At 37.3% G+C, this 17927-nt stretch overlaps 1 protein-coding gene across 1 annotated transcript in view; it reads right to left on the bottom strand.

Moving 5' to 3' along the window:
• Vps8 (vacuolar protein sorting 8) overlaps nt 1-17927 on the bottom strand; it is a 307518-nt gene that overhangs the window by 249952 nt on the left and 39639 nt on the right. The window contains exons 11-14 of the mRNA XM_081739543.1: nt 14477-14645; nt 9215-9395; nt 4546-4747; nt 3200-3350 (exon numbers count right to left, since the gene is read on the bottom strand). Of these exons, the coding sequence (XP_081595669.1) occupies nt 3200-3350; nt 4546-4747; nt 9215-9395; nt 14477-14645 (703 nt within the window). The remainder of the gene's footprint in view (nt 1-3199; nt 3351-4545; nt 4748-9214; nt 9396-14476; nt 14646-17927) is intronic.

Here is a 17927-nt window from a genome sequence, read left to right as displayed (position 1 = left end):
GTAAGCCATGGGTCCACTGTATTTTGAATCAGTAACTATTCTAGATCGTAATATATGTATTTCTAATGAAATAACTACTCATTACCTGCGTAGCAGTTCGCATCTTACAAATAATATATATCAGAGTTCCTTCCTGGCTATATGGTTAATGTATGCAGCTTTGGTGCCGAAAATGCGGACTGGATTCCCGGTGAAAGTTCATGTGATTATAATTTCTCATTAAGTTGTAGGTTCACGTTTCATATAATCACAGAGCAGAAAGAGATATTAAGCATCAAATAAACAAACCATATGAGGTCTGTCAAGAAAGAAACTGAACTTCCAAACAATACGATCAACGAAACTGTCCATGACTTTCCTCTTGCCAGTGCCGCGTAGTGGGATTCTTTCCAAACATTTTAACGGTAATTGCATCATCCTGTCTTAAGTCATTGAGAGACTGCGAGCGCTGAAGTGAAGTTATGTTCTGTATTTGTGGCGATTTTATGGGATTATGAAAACGAATAAATCTGGAAATGCACCGTGTGTGCATTAAGTTTCATTTGAAATTGGCCAAGACATTTACAGAAACTTTGAAAGTGTACAGGAAAGACTATATATAAGTTGAACTTAGTATTATGGGGGGGGGGGAATCAGCATTTCAAAGCACGCAAAACATCCCTCGAGAACGACGCTAATCCTGCACATCCATCAACATCATGTGATGACGTTCACGTTCCGAAAGTGGCGATGTTATACGAAAAGGTCGTCGTTTGACCGTTTGCGAAATAGCTGAGGAAGTAGGAATCAGTAAATCATCCTGCCAGGTCATATTAGCTGAAAAACTGAACATCGTCAGCGGAACTTCCCTAGTGTTCTCAGTAGCATCGTGGCAATGGTTGAAGATGGGTGTTCCTATTTCAGCTCCCGCCACGTGTGAAGTGCGAGCAGTGATAAAGTTTTTGAATGTATAGGGCATAGCGCCGATTGAAATTCAATGTCAGCGGTGCCAGATTAACGTCATGAGCAAGGAAGTGCGTTGTTGGTGTAAACGATTTGCAGCAGGACGCCATATTATGCACGATGAGGAGCGCTGTGGGAGGCCAACCGTCATCACAGACGACCTTGTGGACCTTGTTCGGAATGCATCATGCAGAATCGTCGCTTCACAATAACGGAACTCAGCGTAGATCCCGCAGATTTTCCGCTCCTTATTGCACACCATTGTCACTGCTCGCACTTCACACGCGGTGGGAGCTGAAATAGTAACGTCCATCTTCAACCACTGCAACGACGCTACTGAGAGTACTAGGGAAGTTCCGCTGGCGCATGCGCCATATTAGGACCTTGCTCTTTCACGTGCACGCAGTCGCTTCGCGAAACATACGGTTTTCTAGCTATGGGACGCGTGGGAAAGTTACTTTCTGGATGCGTCTCGTATATTGCGGGAGAGAATAGAGAGCTTTTCAAAGAGAACTTCAGTTCAAGTTTTCTCAGCACGACTATACCTTTAGCTGTGGGACCTTGTCCAACATTCCTCTGATTTCCATTATTAATATTTCCTACATAACATGACTACTAACGATGTGTGGATTAGACAGGACGGGAAGGGGAAAGAACCTCTGTACAATAAATAAATAAATAAACCAATTATATATCAGCTATATTCAAGAAATTAATCACAATTGCTCTCAATTTAGCAATCACACTGCAACACAATTAATATCATATGGATGAATACCCAAATTCTGGTTCGCATCGATTTCAACAAAACAGAAAAGTATTTCGCAATATAATGGATTAATTTTCCAGACATAGCACCTCGAATTTAAAGGGAACTGTATTAAAATTAACATTGAATTATATACAAAGAGTGAAAAAGTGGGAAACTGGATCGGAACGCGAACCCGGGATCTTCGGCATGCCTTAACCACTACGCTACCCAGCCCGCTTCCCAGAACAGCCATATACTCTCTCATTCTTTAAGTCGTGCTCTTTACTTAGATCACATGGCTTATATCACTACCTAGCTATTGTGCTTGGACAATCCAGTATTCATATTTAGAACATCTTTTTACGGTTGTGATATCATTATGTATATTAATGAAAACAGGGAATAACAGAATTATTTACACACCAAATCCTCTGTAGGTGTGAATTCAATGATACACAAAGAGTGAAAAGTGGATGACTGGATCATGACTCGAACCCGGGAATTTCGGCATGTCGTGCAGATGTGTTAAGCACTACGCTACCGAATCCGCTTTCCAGACCGAATATTGCAACCGTAAAATGGTGTTTTGAATATGGATACTGGATTGTTTGCAGTCGCAGAACAACTAGGTTATGGTACAAGCCATGTGATCTACGTAAGGAGCACGACTTCAAGAATGAGAGAGTGTATGGCCGTTCTGGGAAGCGGACTGGGTAGTGTAGTGGTTAACTAGGGTGTCTACTACAATTCCAAAATTAAATTTCGTGACTTTTTCGTGACCTTCTCTTCAAAATAAATAAATAAATAAATAAATAAATAAATAAAATAAAATAAAATTTCGTAACATTCAAAAGCTAATAATAGTACCTTTATTTTTTAGCACTTATCTTTATCTTATCTCTACTTTCAAAGCCTGCTGCCTGGAGCGATAAAAACTTGGCGTCTTCTCACAGTTGAATAAACTAGTTAGATGCGTAGGTAGTTTCGGCGATACGATGCGATTTGCATCGCCACTGCTCAATGATGCTAGCTGAAGAGCGAAAGTAGGTGCGAATTAGGCCGAATTTTCATGCATGCGATAGAGGCGTGCTTTGCCTACGATTTGGTAGCGTCTAAAACCGACCACACACATTTTTGGCGTTGATTTTGACGTTTAATAGAACAAAATTCTCCAGTCTCTACTATGTATGTACAGGTAAAAAAACATCGTGACCCAAAAGCTAAATTTCGTGGCTTTTTCTTGACTTTCATGACCGTTTTCTGATTTCGTGACTTCGATGGGTTTCGTGGCCGATAGACACCCTGTTAATGCATCGGCACGGCATGCCGAAGACCCCGGATTCGAGTCCTGGTCCAGTCATTTATTTCTTCACTCTTCATAAATCATTGAATTCGCACCTACAGAGGATTTAGTGTATAAAAAAATCCAGTTGTTTCCTTCCTTCATTAATATATAATAGAATTAGTATTGTTTATAGGAAAGAAAGAGTGATAAAGAATACTTACTGTAAATCCCTCTCCGTGAACCATTATTAAAAGTAAAATATCAACTATCCTCTGGCGCTGCCTTAAACCCAATTCTGAAGTAAATTCTGGTTCTTCAAATGCTAATGCCAATACATTAAGGAATTCCCTTGTATCAAATTGTAACAAAGCCCTAAACGAAAGAAAGATAAAAAGTATAGCTTAATCCCTATTATGCTTCAATACGGATTATATATTACACATAAAACAGAATTTCATTGTAATGTCTTTTAATTGCTTCTAAGTTTCTAAATAAACAATATAATTACTCAAATTTCAAGATAAAATTCTAACACCCTTGCTATGATTTCTTTTTTTAATAAAATAAAGAAAATGAAAATGAGTTCATACTTTTTTAACTACTACTGCACATCGTAGACCAAAATGCTTTGAGACTTTTATTATAGTCCAGAAACCTACGCCATTACCGATGTATTGCAAATTTACTCCAAATAAAATATAAGTATTGAAAACCTATAAATCCTCGGAACGTAACGGAAGATGAGTCAATATTTGATTCATGTACATTTCTCGTAAGAAATCAGTTTTGTTTTCCATAATAGGCCTCGCTTCCAGCGACTAACTCGCAAGACGTACAGTATGCATGTTGTACCAGGGGCGGATCCAGGAGGGGGCGATCGCCCCCCCCCCAGAAGAGGGAACTTTCTTGTTTTATATATATAAATAAGATCCATCCCAGACTATGGAGCCCTTAAAAGTAGCATTATGTCAACCCCCCCCCCCCAGGAGTCGGTCCTGGATCCGCCCCTGTGTTGTACTATCTAAAGTATCGAGAGTTGTACAGTTGTTTAGTCTATTCTGACAAAAACAACCTCATTCTTTTGCGAGAAATTTACATGGGTCAAAAATGACTCATCTTGGTGTCCGTGGGTTAATACATTTCAAAGAAACATTCTGCATTACAATCAAAATGAGCTATGGACAGCCATAGGCATTTCAGTTGGATTATGTGCGGTCCGTAAAACATCTCACTTTACCGTTATTCGAGGCATTCAAGAGTAGAATTCACTAGCTCTTAATTCAAGTAGCTCATCGATTATTTCTATTGTTGGCTCAACATTGAAAATTTTGCAACCTCACCGAGAATCTAATCAGAAACCACATGCCCTAACTTAGCATTTTGTAAAGTAAATAAATAAAAAGAAAGTCTACTTTTCACAACTAATTTTTTCACCCTCTTCAAATTACAAAAGTTCAATGATAACTGAAGGAATAGTAAGCATAAAAAAGGGCTCTTACGCTTATTTTTTTAAAAAGAAAATGTCATCAACGAATAGAATCGAATAACTAATACTATCGAGTCTTACCTCAGATATGGATATGACGGTTCACTCTCACTGGCATTCTTACTATGTATGGACGTTAAGCATTTAAAAATTTCGTATTTTACACTCTGGACTTGGTCTTCAGGAATATCTCCAATAGGATATGCTCTACCAGCCAAACAACAGGAAATATATACCATCAGCTTATTACCTAGAATTATTTGGGAGTCGGACAGTTGTTTCCCTATGAAAACAAATAATGGAAGAAAAACATGAACACTATACACTTAGACAGCTTCAAATACTTGTAAGGAAAGTAACAACTTAGTGCGGCCAAACGAACTTTAATTACACTAAGCTATTTCAGCAATCTCTGCTGTCTTCATCAGTAGCTCTGACTACTACTTCTTCAATGGTGAACACAGCAGATTGTTTTAAATCTTTCAGTTTAACATCCCACAATTATGCCCTTTAGGCTAAGGAAGACGGATGATTAAGGTAAATAAATGACGGTGAAAGAATTATGAGAATGTGGGAGGAAACGGGAGTACCCCGAGAAAATTCAGGGACATGATGTTGTCCACCACAATCTTACTTGTCCGCGGATCGAACCAGGGACCCCACGCACCACAGGTAAGCGCTCCACCACTGAGCCACCGTAACCTCTGCAGATTGTTTAAAAGAAGAGGTGTGATAATACAAGGGATTTACATTAACAAAAATTTAAACCTGATCATTTTACAACTAAGTACATTAAAAAAGTGTAAAATGAAATCCTGAGAAGTGAGAAAAAAAAAGAAGAAATTCATGTGCTTTCCAGAGCAACTGACGAAGTCAAAGATTGAGTCACACATTTACTAGAATTAAAATGCATTTGGACGCATTTTGTTTAATTTACATAAATACTATATAAAAATCATACGTTTAAGTAAGTAAACTACGGAAGTCCTTCCTGACGTGGAAATAAAAACAATGAAAATAATAGATCCTCGCTTGATCTTTGCTTTTAATCACCGAGTCTGACTGAAGTTCTCTACCTTATAAAAAACTCCCTAGCAATAAAGACTTAGTCCATCCAGACAGCTCTTCAGTTGAACGTTCAGCACATTGTCTTCCATCATTATGTCTGTCTCTCTACACCAGAGTTCTCTATTCTTAACTAGCTCCCTGATTGTCTCTCTATGATGGGTCACCAACCTAAGATTTGAATTCCATCGTAATTCGAATCCTAGACAACATGCAATGATATTGCAATATGTCAGGAACGGTGACATGGTTCTGCAATCCAGCACTCTTGGGGATGAGATAGTGTAGTGGGAAATAGCCTATATTCCAAGAGCTAATGGGGGGTCGACAGGGATGCTCTCTCTCTCTCTCTCGCCTACATTATTTAATATCTAGAAGAGATAATAAAAAAGAGTCAACATAATGAAGACACCATTTCGGTAGGAGGAAGAATGATTAGATGTATAAGGTTTACAGATTATATGACGCTTGTTGTGGAGTGTGAAAAGAAAATCAGTAAGATACCAGAAAACTTGAGGAAGCGCTATGAAGAATGAGATTGAAATAAATGACAGAAAGACAAAAGCCATTGTGACTGGAACGAAGCGGTTGGTGTCAAATATAGAAGCAGGAGGAGAAAATAGAACAGATGACTAGTTTTCGATACCTGGGTAGTATTATTAGTTATGATATGAAATGTGAAGGTGAAATAAAAACAAGGATAGGAATGGCGAAAGAAGCCTTTAGGAGGAAGAAAATACTATTTTGCGGAAGAGTTGTGAAAAAGACTCATAAAATGCTTCGTGTGGAGTATTGTACTGTATGGGGCAGAAACATGGATATTATGCAAAAGTGATGAAAAACGACAAGAAGGTTTCGAAATGTGGGTATCAAGTCGAATTAAGAGAATTAGCTGGGTCGAGAGGAAAACGAATGAGAGAGTACTAAAAATGGTGGAGGAGAAAAGAACAATTTTAGATATTATTGAAAAGAGGAAGAGAAAATGGTTGGATCATTGGCTAAGAAAGAACTGCATCACGAGGAAAGTACTACAGGGTATGGTAGCAGAAAAGAGAAGAAGGAACGATATCAACACAGAAAATTTGTATGTGAAAATGAAGAGGTTAGCAAAAGACCGTGGAGAATAGAAGCTTCTCAGTTACCCCAAGTGACCTGCCAATACTGGAATAATAATAATAATAATAATAATAATAATAATAATAATAATAATAATAATAATAATAATAATAATAATAATAATAATAATAATAATAATGATATGATGATGATGATGATGATGATGATGATGATGAAGAAGAAGAAGAAGAAGAATGTTGCATGATGGTTCGTACACCTGCCACCTGAACCGGATTCAAGACCCGGTCGTGGTTCAGAGAGCACGTTAATACTTGGGTTTTAGGTTGTTCCATATTAATTTGAGACTATATCTCGTATGAGAACATTTGTATCCGTGGAACGAAATGAAAACTGTTCCTGACAAAGGCCAACTTGAACTACATGCTGGCCATTTCCAATTCCTATCCACAGATGGCGTCCCGCAGCACACATTTATGTGACACAGTGTTGGTGTGCTCACGGTCAAGTGAGGCAGTGTTCCAGTGCAGAGTGAAAAAATAACATGAAAAGTAACAATCACGGTCAAAAGTAGACCACGTGGTTGCTGTAGAAGGAAAGTGTGTCTGCAAGGTTAATTCATCAACGCCTCTGAGCAGTGTGTGGTGCAGCAGCTCCAAGTCGTGTGACTGTGTTTCGATGAGTAGCTGGTTTCATAGCTGGGACAGAGAATGTGAAGAAAGAAACTAGCCTCGGAAGACTCCGTGAATCGCGAACAACAGCGATGATTCAGAAATGACGTTATAATAAGTGATAAGCAGGTGACTGCGAATGATTTACAGAATGCGACAGGTTTCCAGAGGGCAACAATCCATCGCATTGTAACAAGATCTGAAGATGAAGAAAGTGTATATGCGTTGGGTACAGCATGGATTAACCGTCCAACAGAAACCTGTGTGTCTGCAATGTAGCAAAGATCTATTGGCCATACATAATACAAATTCAGAACAGTCTTTTGCTCGCTTTGTGACGCAAGATGTGTCCTTTTTCAGTTATAACAATACCCACCCCCCAAACACAAAACAAAAAACACATCGATGCAATACCTCCACAGCCCAAAACAGCATGACCATCACTGTCAATGTGAAAAGCAATCAGCTTCTTTCTTTTGGGATGTGAATATAATTTTGCTCGTCGACTGACTTCCATCGCATGGCAGACTAAACAACGATACATACTGTGAACCCTTTGGCCGACTGCGTCGAGTAATTCAGCAACGATGGCTAGGGAAAATTGGCTAACACATGCTTCTGTTAAACAGTAACACATAACCACACGCAATGCGTACACAACAACAACTCTTCAGGAATTGGGATTTAGTGTTGCTAGAGCCACCATATTTCTCTGATTTAGCCTATTCGGATTACGCACTCTTTCTCAAAATGAAACAGCCTCTGTGGGGACAATGCTTTCCCAATTCATATGCCTCACATACAATTGTCCATGAATGGTACGCACCACTCCGAAAATGTAGTTCGACCAGGCAATCAAGAAACTCCCACAACGATGGTGACTGTGCATCCAGGAAGGAGGCCTGAATATTTCAACACCCTGTTTTGTTTTTTTACCGCCACAGTGACATTAGTCTGAACCAATATGGGACGCCTGGGTCATGTCCTTTAAACTCTCGGTGCTGCAAAAAGGGTGTAAAACGCAAAAACTTAAAATAGTGTAATAACATAAGATCACACCCTCTTCACAAGACAGAGTTGTTTGTGACATGTTTTATGCCAATTAGAAGTTTTTACAAGGAATATTTCCTTTAATATTGTTTTACTGTATACAAAATGCATTTAATAACATACGACATTGATGGGCAAACATTTTTTTAGGAGTGTGAAAGAAAAGATCCCAAAAATTAAACTATTTCCCCATTTTCTAAACAACTTGCTATTCAATTTTTAGGCTACGAAAAAGATGACATACCCGAGTAAACAAGGGTGTCTGCATTTTTTTCTTTTTTTTAAAAAAAAAAAGAAAAAAGATTAGAAATCATGTGTGGACCGGCTAGAGCCTTTTAGGGAGGGTACACCTGGCTCGCGGGCCGTAGTCTACCCATCACTGATATATGAAGACTACAGGGGGAAAATGAGGTAAGTCAAGAAATAGTCGAAAATGGTAGTTTGCATGGACTAAATTCCACAGTAAGAAGGTTGTCACTAAGAAATTTAATGCTAAAGAGTTTACCCACAAAGAAAGAAGCAGATACGTCAGTGGAAAACAGGGTAATTGTGTAAAAAGAAAGAAAAAAAAACTGACTTGCCTCCTTTTCCCCCTATAGTCTTCATAAATTATTTTAGTTTATTGAAAACCTCCAAAATATTTTCAGTATTATTTAAGACAAGCAAAGTGATAATAATTATCACAAGAAAGTCATTATCAAGCCTCTTAAATAGATCTGTTAATTTGAGTCACAGCATAAACAAATATCGTTAAAAAAAAAACAGCGACAACACTTGTAAAATCGTCAACATATATATATATATATATATATATATATATATATATATATATATATATATATATATATATTTCATATCTCTTTAATTGAAATATAATACGATGATCTTACCAGTAGCTAATGCACCTTGCAAGACTGTCATAAGTTCTTCCATTGGTGTTATATAATCCATCATACCGCGATTATAGATGTAAACGATTGCATCATACAGTCCATGTGTCCAGCACAGGGTCATAACTTGATGGATATCAATTGATGTGACATCTAAATGGACTATGCATGCTTCTAGGGCCTAAAATAGAATAATACATAAATAAATAAATGCTTCCTTTCTACTTCGAAAAACAGAACGAGTAAACAGAACGGGCATACCCTTATAGTATGTGCGAGTACTATAATCTAGTGTAGTGGCCCCGCGTAGCGTAGTCCCGGTCCCGGGTTCGATTCCCGGTGGGGGCACTCGGTCGAAGATGTGTAAAACGCTTTTTCAGGCCAGCCACCTTGAATGAGGTTTTCCTGGGTTTTCCTCATTCCCACCAGGCAAATGCCGGGGTGGTACCTAACTTATAGGTCCCAGGCCGCTTCCTTCCTTCCCCAATTCTTTCTTCCTTCTCTTTCCCCGGATTGTGTGCTCGCCGAGGGACGTCATCCCTCAAATCGTGAAGGGCTAAATGGCCTTTGATGCCGACAGCCCAGAAATCTGAATCACATCCATCCATCCTATAATCTAGCGTGAATACAGATTGCAGCCAAAATTTTCACTTGGTTATTATCAGTCACAGTATTGTCATATTTACACGTATACAGGGTGGTACGATACTACACAGACAAACTGAAGGAGGTGATGAAAATGAAATCAAATCTTTTGTTTTACGTCCCACGGATACACCGGCTAGGTTAAAGGAGACGGTGACGATGAAAAATGATGGTGGAATGAAGAAAGTGGAAGGAAATGAAAGAATCCCGAGAAAACCTACGCACATGGTGTTTGTTCACCACAAAGCTCACTTGGCGCGAGCTAGGATCCAACCAAGGACCCCTGTACTGGAGATGAACGTTCTACCCCTGAGCCACCGTGGCCCCTGAAGGTGATAAAAGAAATGAAATAGGGAAAAGAATGTCCAATGAACATGGGTCGAGAGCGACAGTGTTTTACAGTGAGGTGTTCAAAGACCGGCGAAGGCACTAATATAATGTCAAATATCTTGTAAATGCGAAAAGACATCACTGTCGAGTCAAAAGATGACACAGAAAGTCGACACTGACGGATGCAATAACATACTGATGGTAATGGAGTGGTCGTTCAGCGGTGGAGATCTTCATTGACAGGCATGGAGATCCCCATACATAGACATACGTGTGTAAATTCTCCATCTGTCAGTACGGATCCCTATAACGCGGCGAGCAATCTGCTATCATCGGCATGTCATTTGCATTTGTCAAAGTCGACTTTCTGTGTAATCATATGACTCAACAGCGAGATATTTCCGCGTTCACGAGATATTCGGCTTATATCAGCGCCTTCACTTGTTTTCGACCTATGTTTATTAGATTTTTTTGCTTAATTTTATGTCTATCACCTCCTTCAGGATGTTGGCGTATTATCGTACCACACTGTATAACACGCATCTAGCAACAGTAGCAATAATGATGATGAGTGATGTGGATAACGGTATTCCAGCTCTTCATAACTGTGAACTGTAAATAATGAATTTTTAAAAGTGTGAGTATTGTTATTAACTGTGTTAGCAGCGGACCGATAGTCTGATAAAGATGTATAATAAGTTTTTACTTCATTTATTATTTAGCTATGCTAATCTAGGTTAATATAAAACCATTGTTTTTCCAGTCATTTTGGCAGAATACATACAAGTGAGCAATTATCATATTTGCTCATAATACACAAATTACGGCAAGTAAATGTGCAAATATTTTATATACTTTATTAACACTTCTATACTCGGTACAATTTTATTGCGAAATCTACGTGTTGTATGTACTGGCTTAGAGAAATTACATGTATCATATAGCTGTCAGAAATACTTTGTGTACACTGCACAGCCTATTTTTTTAGGCTTTCTTTTTTTTTTTTTTTTTTTTTTGCGGGGAGAGGGGGAAGCACATAAGAAGTCAGATGTGACTGTAATCAAAAATATCGGAATGACGAAAAGAAATACTAGGATAATGAATTCATTATAGATAATGAAAATGAACACATCAGGGATGCCAAAGATAATGATCTACCGATACCAGGATTATCAAGACATTTGTATATGTCTAAGCATTCAATTAAAACCGTAAAGATTTCGTATAAGGTCATTTTGTCAATAAATAATCGGAAAAACTGTATTAAAAATACAAAATTTCGACAAAGTGTGTGCTTCTTTGTTATTTTTTTGGTGGTGTCCTAGAACTATCATCTGATAGTCTAGCACTCCTGTCTCGCGAACGGTGTGCTGGGAATCTGGGAAACGAGAGGACGGCACCCTTGCAGGTTTGCTCCAACGTGGAGCAGCGGTATGTCATTAGATTTGTTGGCTGAAGGGTTGAAACCAATTGAAATTCATTGTCGGATGACAGTGCAATGTGGTGAAAGCTGTTTCAGTCAAACACAAGTGTACGAGTGGGCAGGTAAGTTCAAACTTCGTGTAACAAGTGCTGAAGATTTGCCACGCCCAGGATGCTCTGTCTGTGCAGTCACGGAGAACAATATTGCGACAGCTGATACAGGAAAACAGAGCGTATTACACTTGTGTTCGACTCAAACAACTTTTACAACATTGCACGGTCATTTGCCGATGAACTTCGATTGGTTTCAACTCTTTAGCAAACAGAAATCTAATGACACTCCGCTGTTTCACGTTGGTGCAAACCTGCAGAGGTGCCGCCATCTTATTTCACTGATTTCCAGCATTCTGTTCGCGAGGCAGGGATGCCAGGCCCATCTGATAATCGTTCTAGGACAACACCAAGAAAAATAACAAAGTAGTACGATATTTTATACAACTTTTCCGGTTATTTATTGAATGAACTTTGTATATGTTCCATGATGGAAATATCTTTACCTGAATTTTATTTCATTAAAACAAAGGATCAAAAATTAAATTAGGACAAACGCAATTTATATAAATAATGGAATTTTATAATAAACAATTCAATTCATAACAATGACAAATTTCTTCATTTTTGACCAAAAATACCATGGAAATAGAATTCAGTAAAGCCAAAAATATGTATAAAATTTCATAGAATCATATCATAGCAATTGATACTAACTTCAAAAAAATAAATAAATAAATAAATAAATAAATAATTAAATAAGCGGCAACATACCGATGTAGATTATGTGTGTGTGATATACATTCTTACATATTTCTGTACACTTTCGAGTGAAGTTCTCTTCAGCTACATAACAATTAAATGTGTTTTAAGTCACACTACGTTGTTCAAGCAAACAATAAATACACAAGGAAGTAAGGTAATTTCGGATTTAATCAGCATTTGAATAACAGCCCTCTCGATTGTAACAGATTTGTCAGTTGAAATTATTGTCAAGGAAAAATAAAATTTACACAACAAGGTAAGAAATTAGAATATTTATTATTAAGTATTGTAAAATGTGTATATTAATTAATAAACAAATAAAAAGTAGATTAAAAGTGTGAACATGTTAGCTGCTTTTTCGTGCAAAACATCATAAAAGATATTAGGACAAAGGAACTCAATAGCATGTACTCGTCAACAAATACAGTGCAAGTAGCAGGATTGGGATATCTAGCATACAAGTTGGGCAAGACACGTGGTCCAGAAGACAAATACGTCCCGCATGCATAATTAAATGCCATGCATAATTGATGGAATGACATATTTCTGACAACACTTCCGGCTGGGTTCCAAACACATAAGCTACATATGGAATTTACAATGGTAACATTTCGTATTTGCTTATAAATATTATAACGAACGAAAGAATTGGAATTTTGTTTTAAATTTCTGAAAGAATGAAGGTTAAAGAGTAAATGAATAAAAAAAAGGTAGATAAGAAAACATCCACATGAAGTAAGATGAAACACACATCGGCTTATGCTTTGTTCATCGAAAACGAATGCTATTACCATAAAAATTGATTCTGTATGATAATCACGCCGTTTATTAAGATGAAATTGATATTAAAACATATCCCTATCAAGCCTTTGTGACACTAGCCTGGCGACAGTAAATATTATTCGTAATGAGATATAACTTCTTCAAATTTAATTTTTAAGACTAACACCAATTGGCTTCGAGATAAAAGTAACATAATACAGAACACAAAATTACAGTAGTCATTTTCTTTTTCCTGCTCATATACTTTTATGAAACATTTTTTTTTAACGGTAAATTACGGCTTAAGCAGACATTATCGTTGTGTGTGTCACTCAAGAATTTCTAAAGTATTGTTTTTATTATTATTATTATTATTATTATTATTATTATTATTATTATTATTATTATTATTATTATTATTATTTAAATACCGCTCACAACTTTGTTCATGCTACTAATAAATAAAAGAGATTCCAACGAAGAAAATTCATGTCACTGCTACAATGCATGCGAATGTCATATAATATTCAACATTATGCACATAGAACTTCTAGGGTTTATCCGCAAAGTAATGAGACTAGATCTGTTAAAAAAGAATTCATTGATCCGATTGGTACACATTGTTAAAATCCTTCAAAATAGTCTCCTTGGGTGTCGATACACCACTGCCAACGTGATACCCAGGCTGCAAAGGCTCAATGGAAGTCAGGAGCATAAATCTTTTTCACAGACTGTGACAGCATGTTCAATGGCGGGAATATCATCGAAACGGTGACCTTTTAGGGTTCTCTTCTGCTTTGGGAACAGAAAAAAGTCTAGTGGGCTTACATTGATGCTGTACGATGGCTGTGGCAAGGTCGCAACATCAATTCGGGCCAGGTAGACGGTCACAACAAAGGCGGTGTGGGCTGCAGCGTTGTCGTAGTGGAGCATCCAGCGATCGGCAATCTCCCGTCGTCCGTTTGACGACTCTGTGCAGGCGCGCAAGGAAAACGGCGTTGACGGTTCGTCTCGGAGTGATAAAACTCAAAAACAGCTTTCGCCCCACGCGTAATCCTCATTGCATCAGAACTCGGTAGCGACGGCCGCCCGATGCATTGCTTAGCTTAGACCCTCACAACAAATCCCATCGCCGGGCAGCGTGTTGTTGGCAACTAGAGCGCCGCACGGCGGCCAGTTTCATTACTTTATGGATAAACCCTGTATTATTCACTTCACGTTTACAAATCAAGCAAATCATACTGCTAAAACATTTTTTACAACAGTAAAATACAATAACAATTTTACCTGTAGAAGTCCATTTTGCTCGTAATGTGATACGAATTCTTGCATAATACTAGGTGGGACATTAGGAAGTCGATCATTAAGAATGAATGGTTCAATAGATTCCAGGTACAATGCTTTGGCAATGGGATGTCCGCAAGCAGCTTCATATACCTTTCCAAATAACAAATCCCTGTAGATATAAAAACATTACAGTCAAATCTTGAAAGAAAAAAATACGTATTTTTCAAGAATAAAAACCAATTAAAATTATCTTTAAAATCATTTTTATATTAGGGTGACGTGGAGCAATTATGACACATAAATGTAAATCTTAATTTTAACTGCTTATATCCCTAAGTAATATCTTTTGTTTTAATTTTGACAAATATAATTACAATTCTGTTACTTCCATATTATGTGCATGAATTAAAAAGAAAAATCTGTATGAGAAATTTGAGATTTATTTTTTGAACTCTCTACTGCCAGAATTACACCAACTACGGAGGAATTATGGCAAAGTCTCGTAGGTTCTATTGTATTTAAAATGCACTGACTTTTAGGTAATCCTGTCACAAGCCTGTTTTAGCCCTTTAAAATGGTATTTCTAAATGTTTTCTATCTCTATTTATAAGGAAATAAATAAAAAAGGCCCAGACAGTACAAATGACTGTTTTATACATATTAAATCTACAGAAAGAAAATAAGAACAACTTAACTATGAAAACTCACAATAGGACCTTTGAGCTCTTAAGCCTCAACTTATTTAAAACATTTAAGTCCCTGTATATCTTGAAAGATCCAAATGGCCTATATTGTTAGCTAATTAATAGACTTAGTAAAGGCACAACATAACCAGTGGCTTCTCAGTCAAAATCTGAATCCGGATCTATTGGGAAAAATTCACCTTTATACACAGAAACCCATTTGTACATTCCCCCTGCCATTACAATGTCTTCTACTATCACGCAACTCTGGAATTTACAGAAAAGGATCAACAAAATTTTATTCAGTTAGGTTTTCTTCTTTTGTTTCGGACTGTCCCCTAGCTAGTTAGTTACGCATCTTCTTTTATTTCATTGTATTATATTTTATTTTACCTCGTTAGATTCGGATTTGCACGAATTAACCTTTGTACTAGTATATAGCTGCATTTTATTCCTATTTCTATATTTTTTCATTATTTATGGATAAAGTAAAGTTACAACCATCTTGCATATTGCACATCACCACGGTCTCAAGAGTAGATTCAACTATTTGTGGAAGTCGATCCCTAAATAGAATCACAGTAAGAGGTACAAACTACGATTTTGTTTCTAGAAATATGCATCTTAGAGCTTATGTCAGTAACTTTATGAACCAACTTGTTAACGATCATGAACTCAGGAGGAGGTAAGAAGCGTCTCGAAACTGTTCGTATATTTTCTTTTTGGATATCTTAACGTGCTAGAATTTTCATTTATTATTTATTAATCGAACCAACTGGTTTAGTCGGGCTTGTAATATTTCAATATATGCATGGTCTCACTGGAATACGAGTTATATACAGGGTGGTGGAACGTAACTCCCTATTTTGAATTATGAATTTCTATCGATGTTATGTGTAGAAAGCAATGAAAGTTATCTTGTTTTATAGACTAAAGTATGCCATTTTTGTCCCATTTTTTTCCAGAACCTGTGAAGCTTTCTTTGTTCCTTTGAAGATGGCAGGACGGTTATTGAGGAGAAAGCCGAAATTGCAGCAAGATTTGAGATGTGACAGTCTGCAATTCAGATCCAACGGTGGTGGAGGGAGTCAACATAGGAGGTAAGCTGTTCTGGATGCAAAAACAATTAAAAATTGCCGCAGAAAATTAATGACTATCAGAAGTATCGTGGGCAGTAAGAGGTTAGGTAGGCCCTCGACTTTGGTATCAGAAAAAAGGTGGCCACAGTAAAGGAGATGTTCGAGCGAAGACGTTCAAAATAAACAAGGCAGGCTATAAGAGAGAATGGAATTATGCGCTATTCTGTGCGTAAAATTTTCCACAGAGTTACATTACAGACCATGGAATCCTCATTATGTCCAAAAGTTGTATTCAGGTGATCGCAATAGGCATGTTGAATTTTGTGAATGTGGCTCGTATGAGGGCAAGCCGAAAGTGAGAGTGTGATGTAGATTAACATCTCCCATATCTGTTGAGACACACTATGAACACTGAAAGATATCTATGAAAATTAGACCATGCTCGTGGGTTTTCTCGGGGTACTCCCGTTTCCTTCCACTTTCTTCATTCCACCATTTCACTCATCTCTCATTATCACCGTCTCCTTTAGCCTAACCGGCATAACCGTGGGACGTAAAACTCAAAGATTTCATTTCATTTCATTTCATTTCTATGAAAATTAGAAAATTGTATATGGCCTACACAGGGGCGGATCCGGGGGGGGGCAATCGCCCCCCCTCCCCCAGAAGAGGAAGCTTTCTTGTTTTATATATATAAATAAAACCCATCCCAAAGTTTGGAGCCCTTAAAAGTAGTAGTATGACAACTCACCCCCCCCCCCCAGAAGTCGGTCCTGGATCCGGCCCTGGGCCTACAATTTCTCAATGGGATGAGCTACATGAACTGTTATTTATACAAGATGGAGCTCTCCCACTTTATTCGTTGCCTATAAGACAATGGCTTTATGAACGCTTCGCAGGACGCTGGATAGGTCGTCGGGATTCCATAGAATGACCAGTACGAAGTTCTAATGGGTTGTCAATATTAATTATTTAAAAAAAAAAAAAAAAAAAAAAAAAAGTGAATAGAATTGCACGTTGTCAGGGAGATAGTCTGACCACAGCGCAATAGTGGCAATATATGGAACTACAGTTATTCGAATTTTTCGTCACGCATTATATGCTTCAGTTGTGAAGCTGAAATCGAACTGGTCGAAAAAAAAAAAAACTTGTATATTGAGTTAGTGAATGGTGTATTTAACGATTTTGTAAAGCAATTACGTTAAAATAATTGTTTTGTTTGTGTAAAAAAGGCAACTATTTAATGTTGGTAGATGCTACATATAAATTGTATTGGGTGAGTTTTAATGCTTACATATTTTCCTTAAAATAAGAGGATAAATAGGTTGCTTAAACGAATGTAAGTTGATTCCAGAATTCATGATTGGCTTATATTCTAATAGAGCTTGCTTAGCTTTGGTCAGTTAGAAGCCAAATAATTTGAATGTTATTAATAGGGCAGCCTAAAAGCATAATAGCAATTTAGACATACAGTTGGTACCTTGAACATGGTTGTGGATGTCTAATGGTCAAGAAGAAACTAATTTTAAAAGCATAATAAAACATAATTTTAGAAAATAAAGCATAAAGCATAATTTAAAATATATAGCACAATTCTTGGAAAATTCTGTTTAACTGCAAGTTTAACATGCTGTATTAAAAATTTTTAAAACCAATATTTACAATGCAAAATCATTGAGAACATAACAA

Source organism: Thermobia domestica, chromosome 2 (assembly GCF_964235325.1).
Source record: "Thermobia domestica chromosome 2, izTheDome1.hap1.1, whole genome shotgun sequence".
Lineage (NCBI taxonomy): Eukaryota > Metazoa > Arthropoda > Insecta > Zygentoma > Lepismatidae > Thermobia > Thermobia domestica.
The sequence above is the reverse complement of the archived record's forward strand: the minus strand, read 5'-3'. Positions and strand labels throughout refer to the sequence as shown.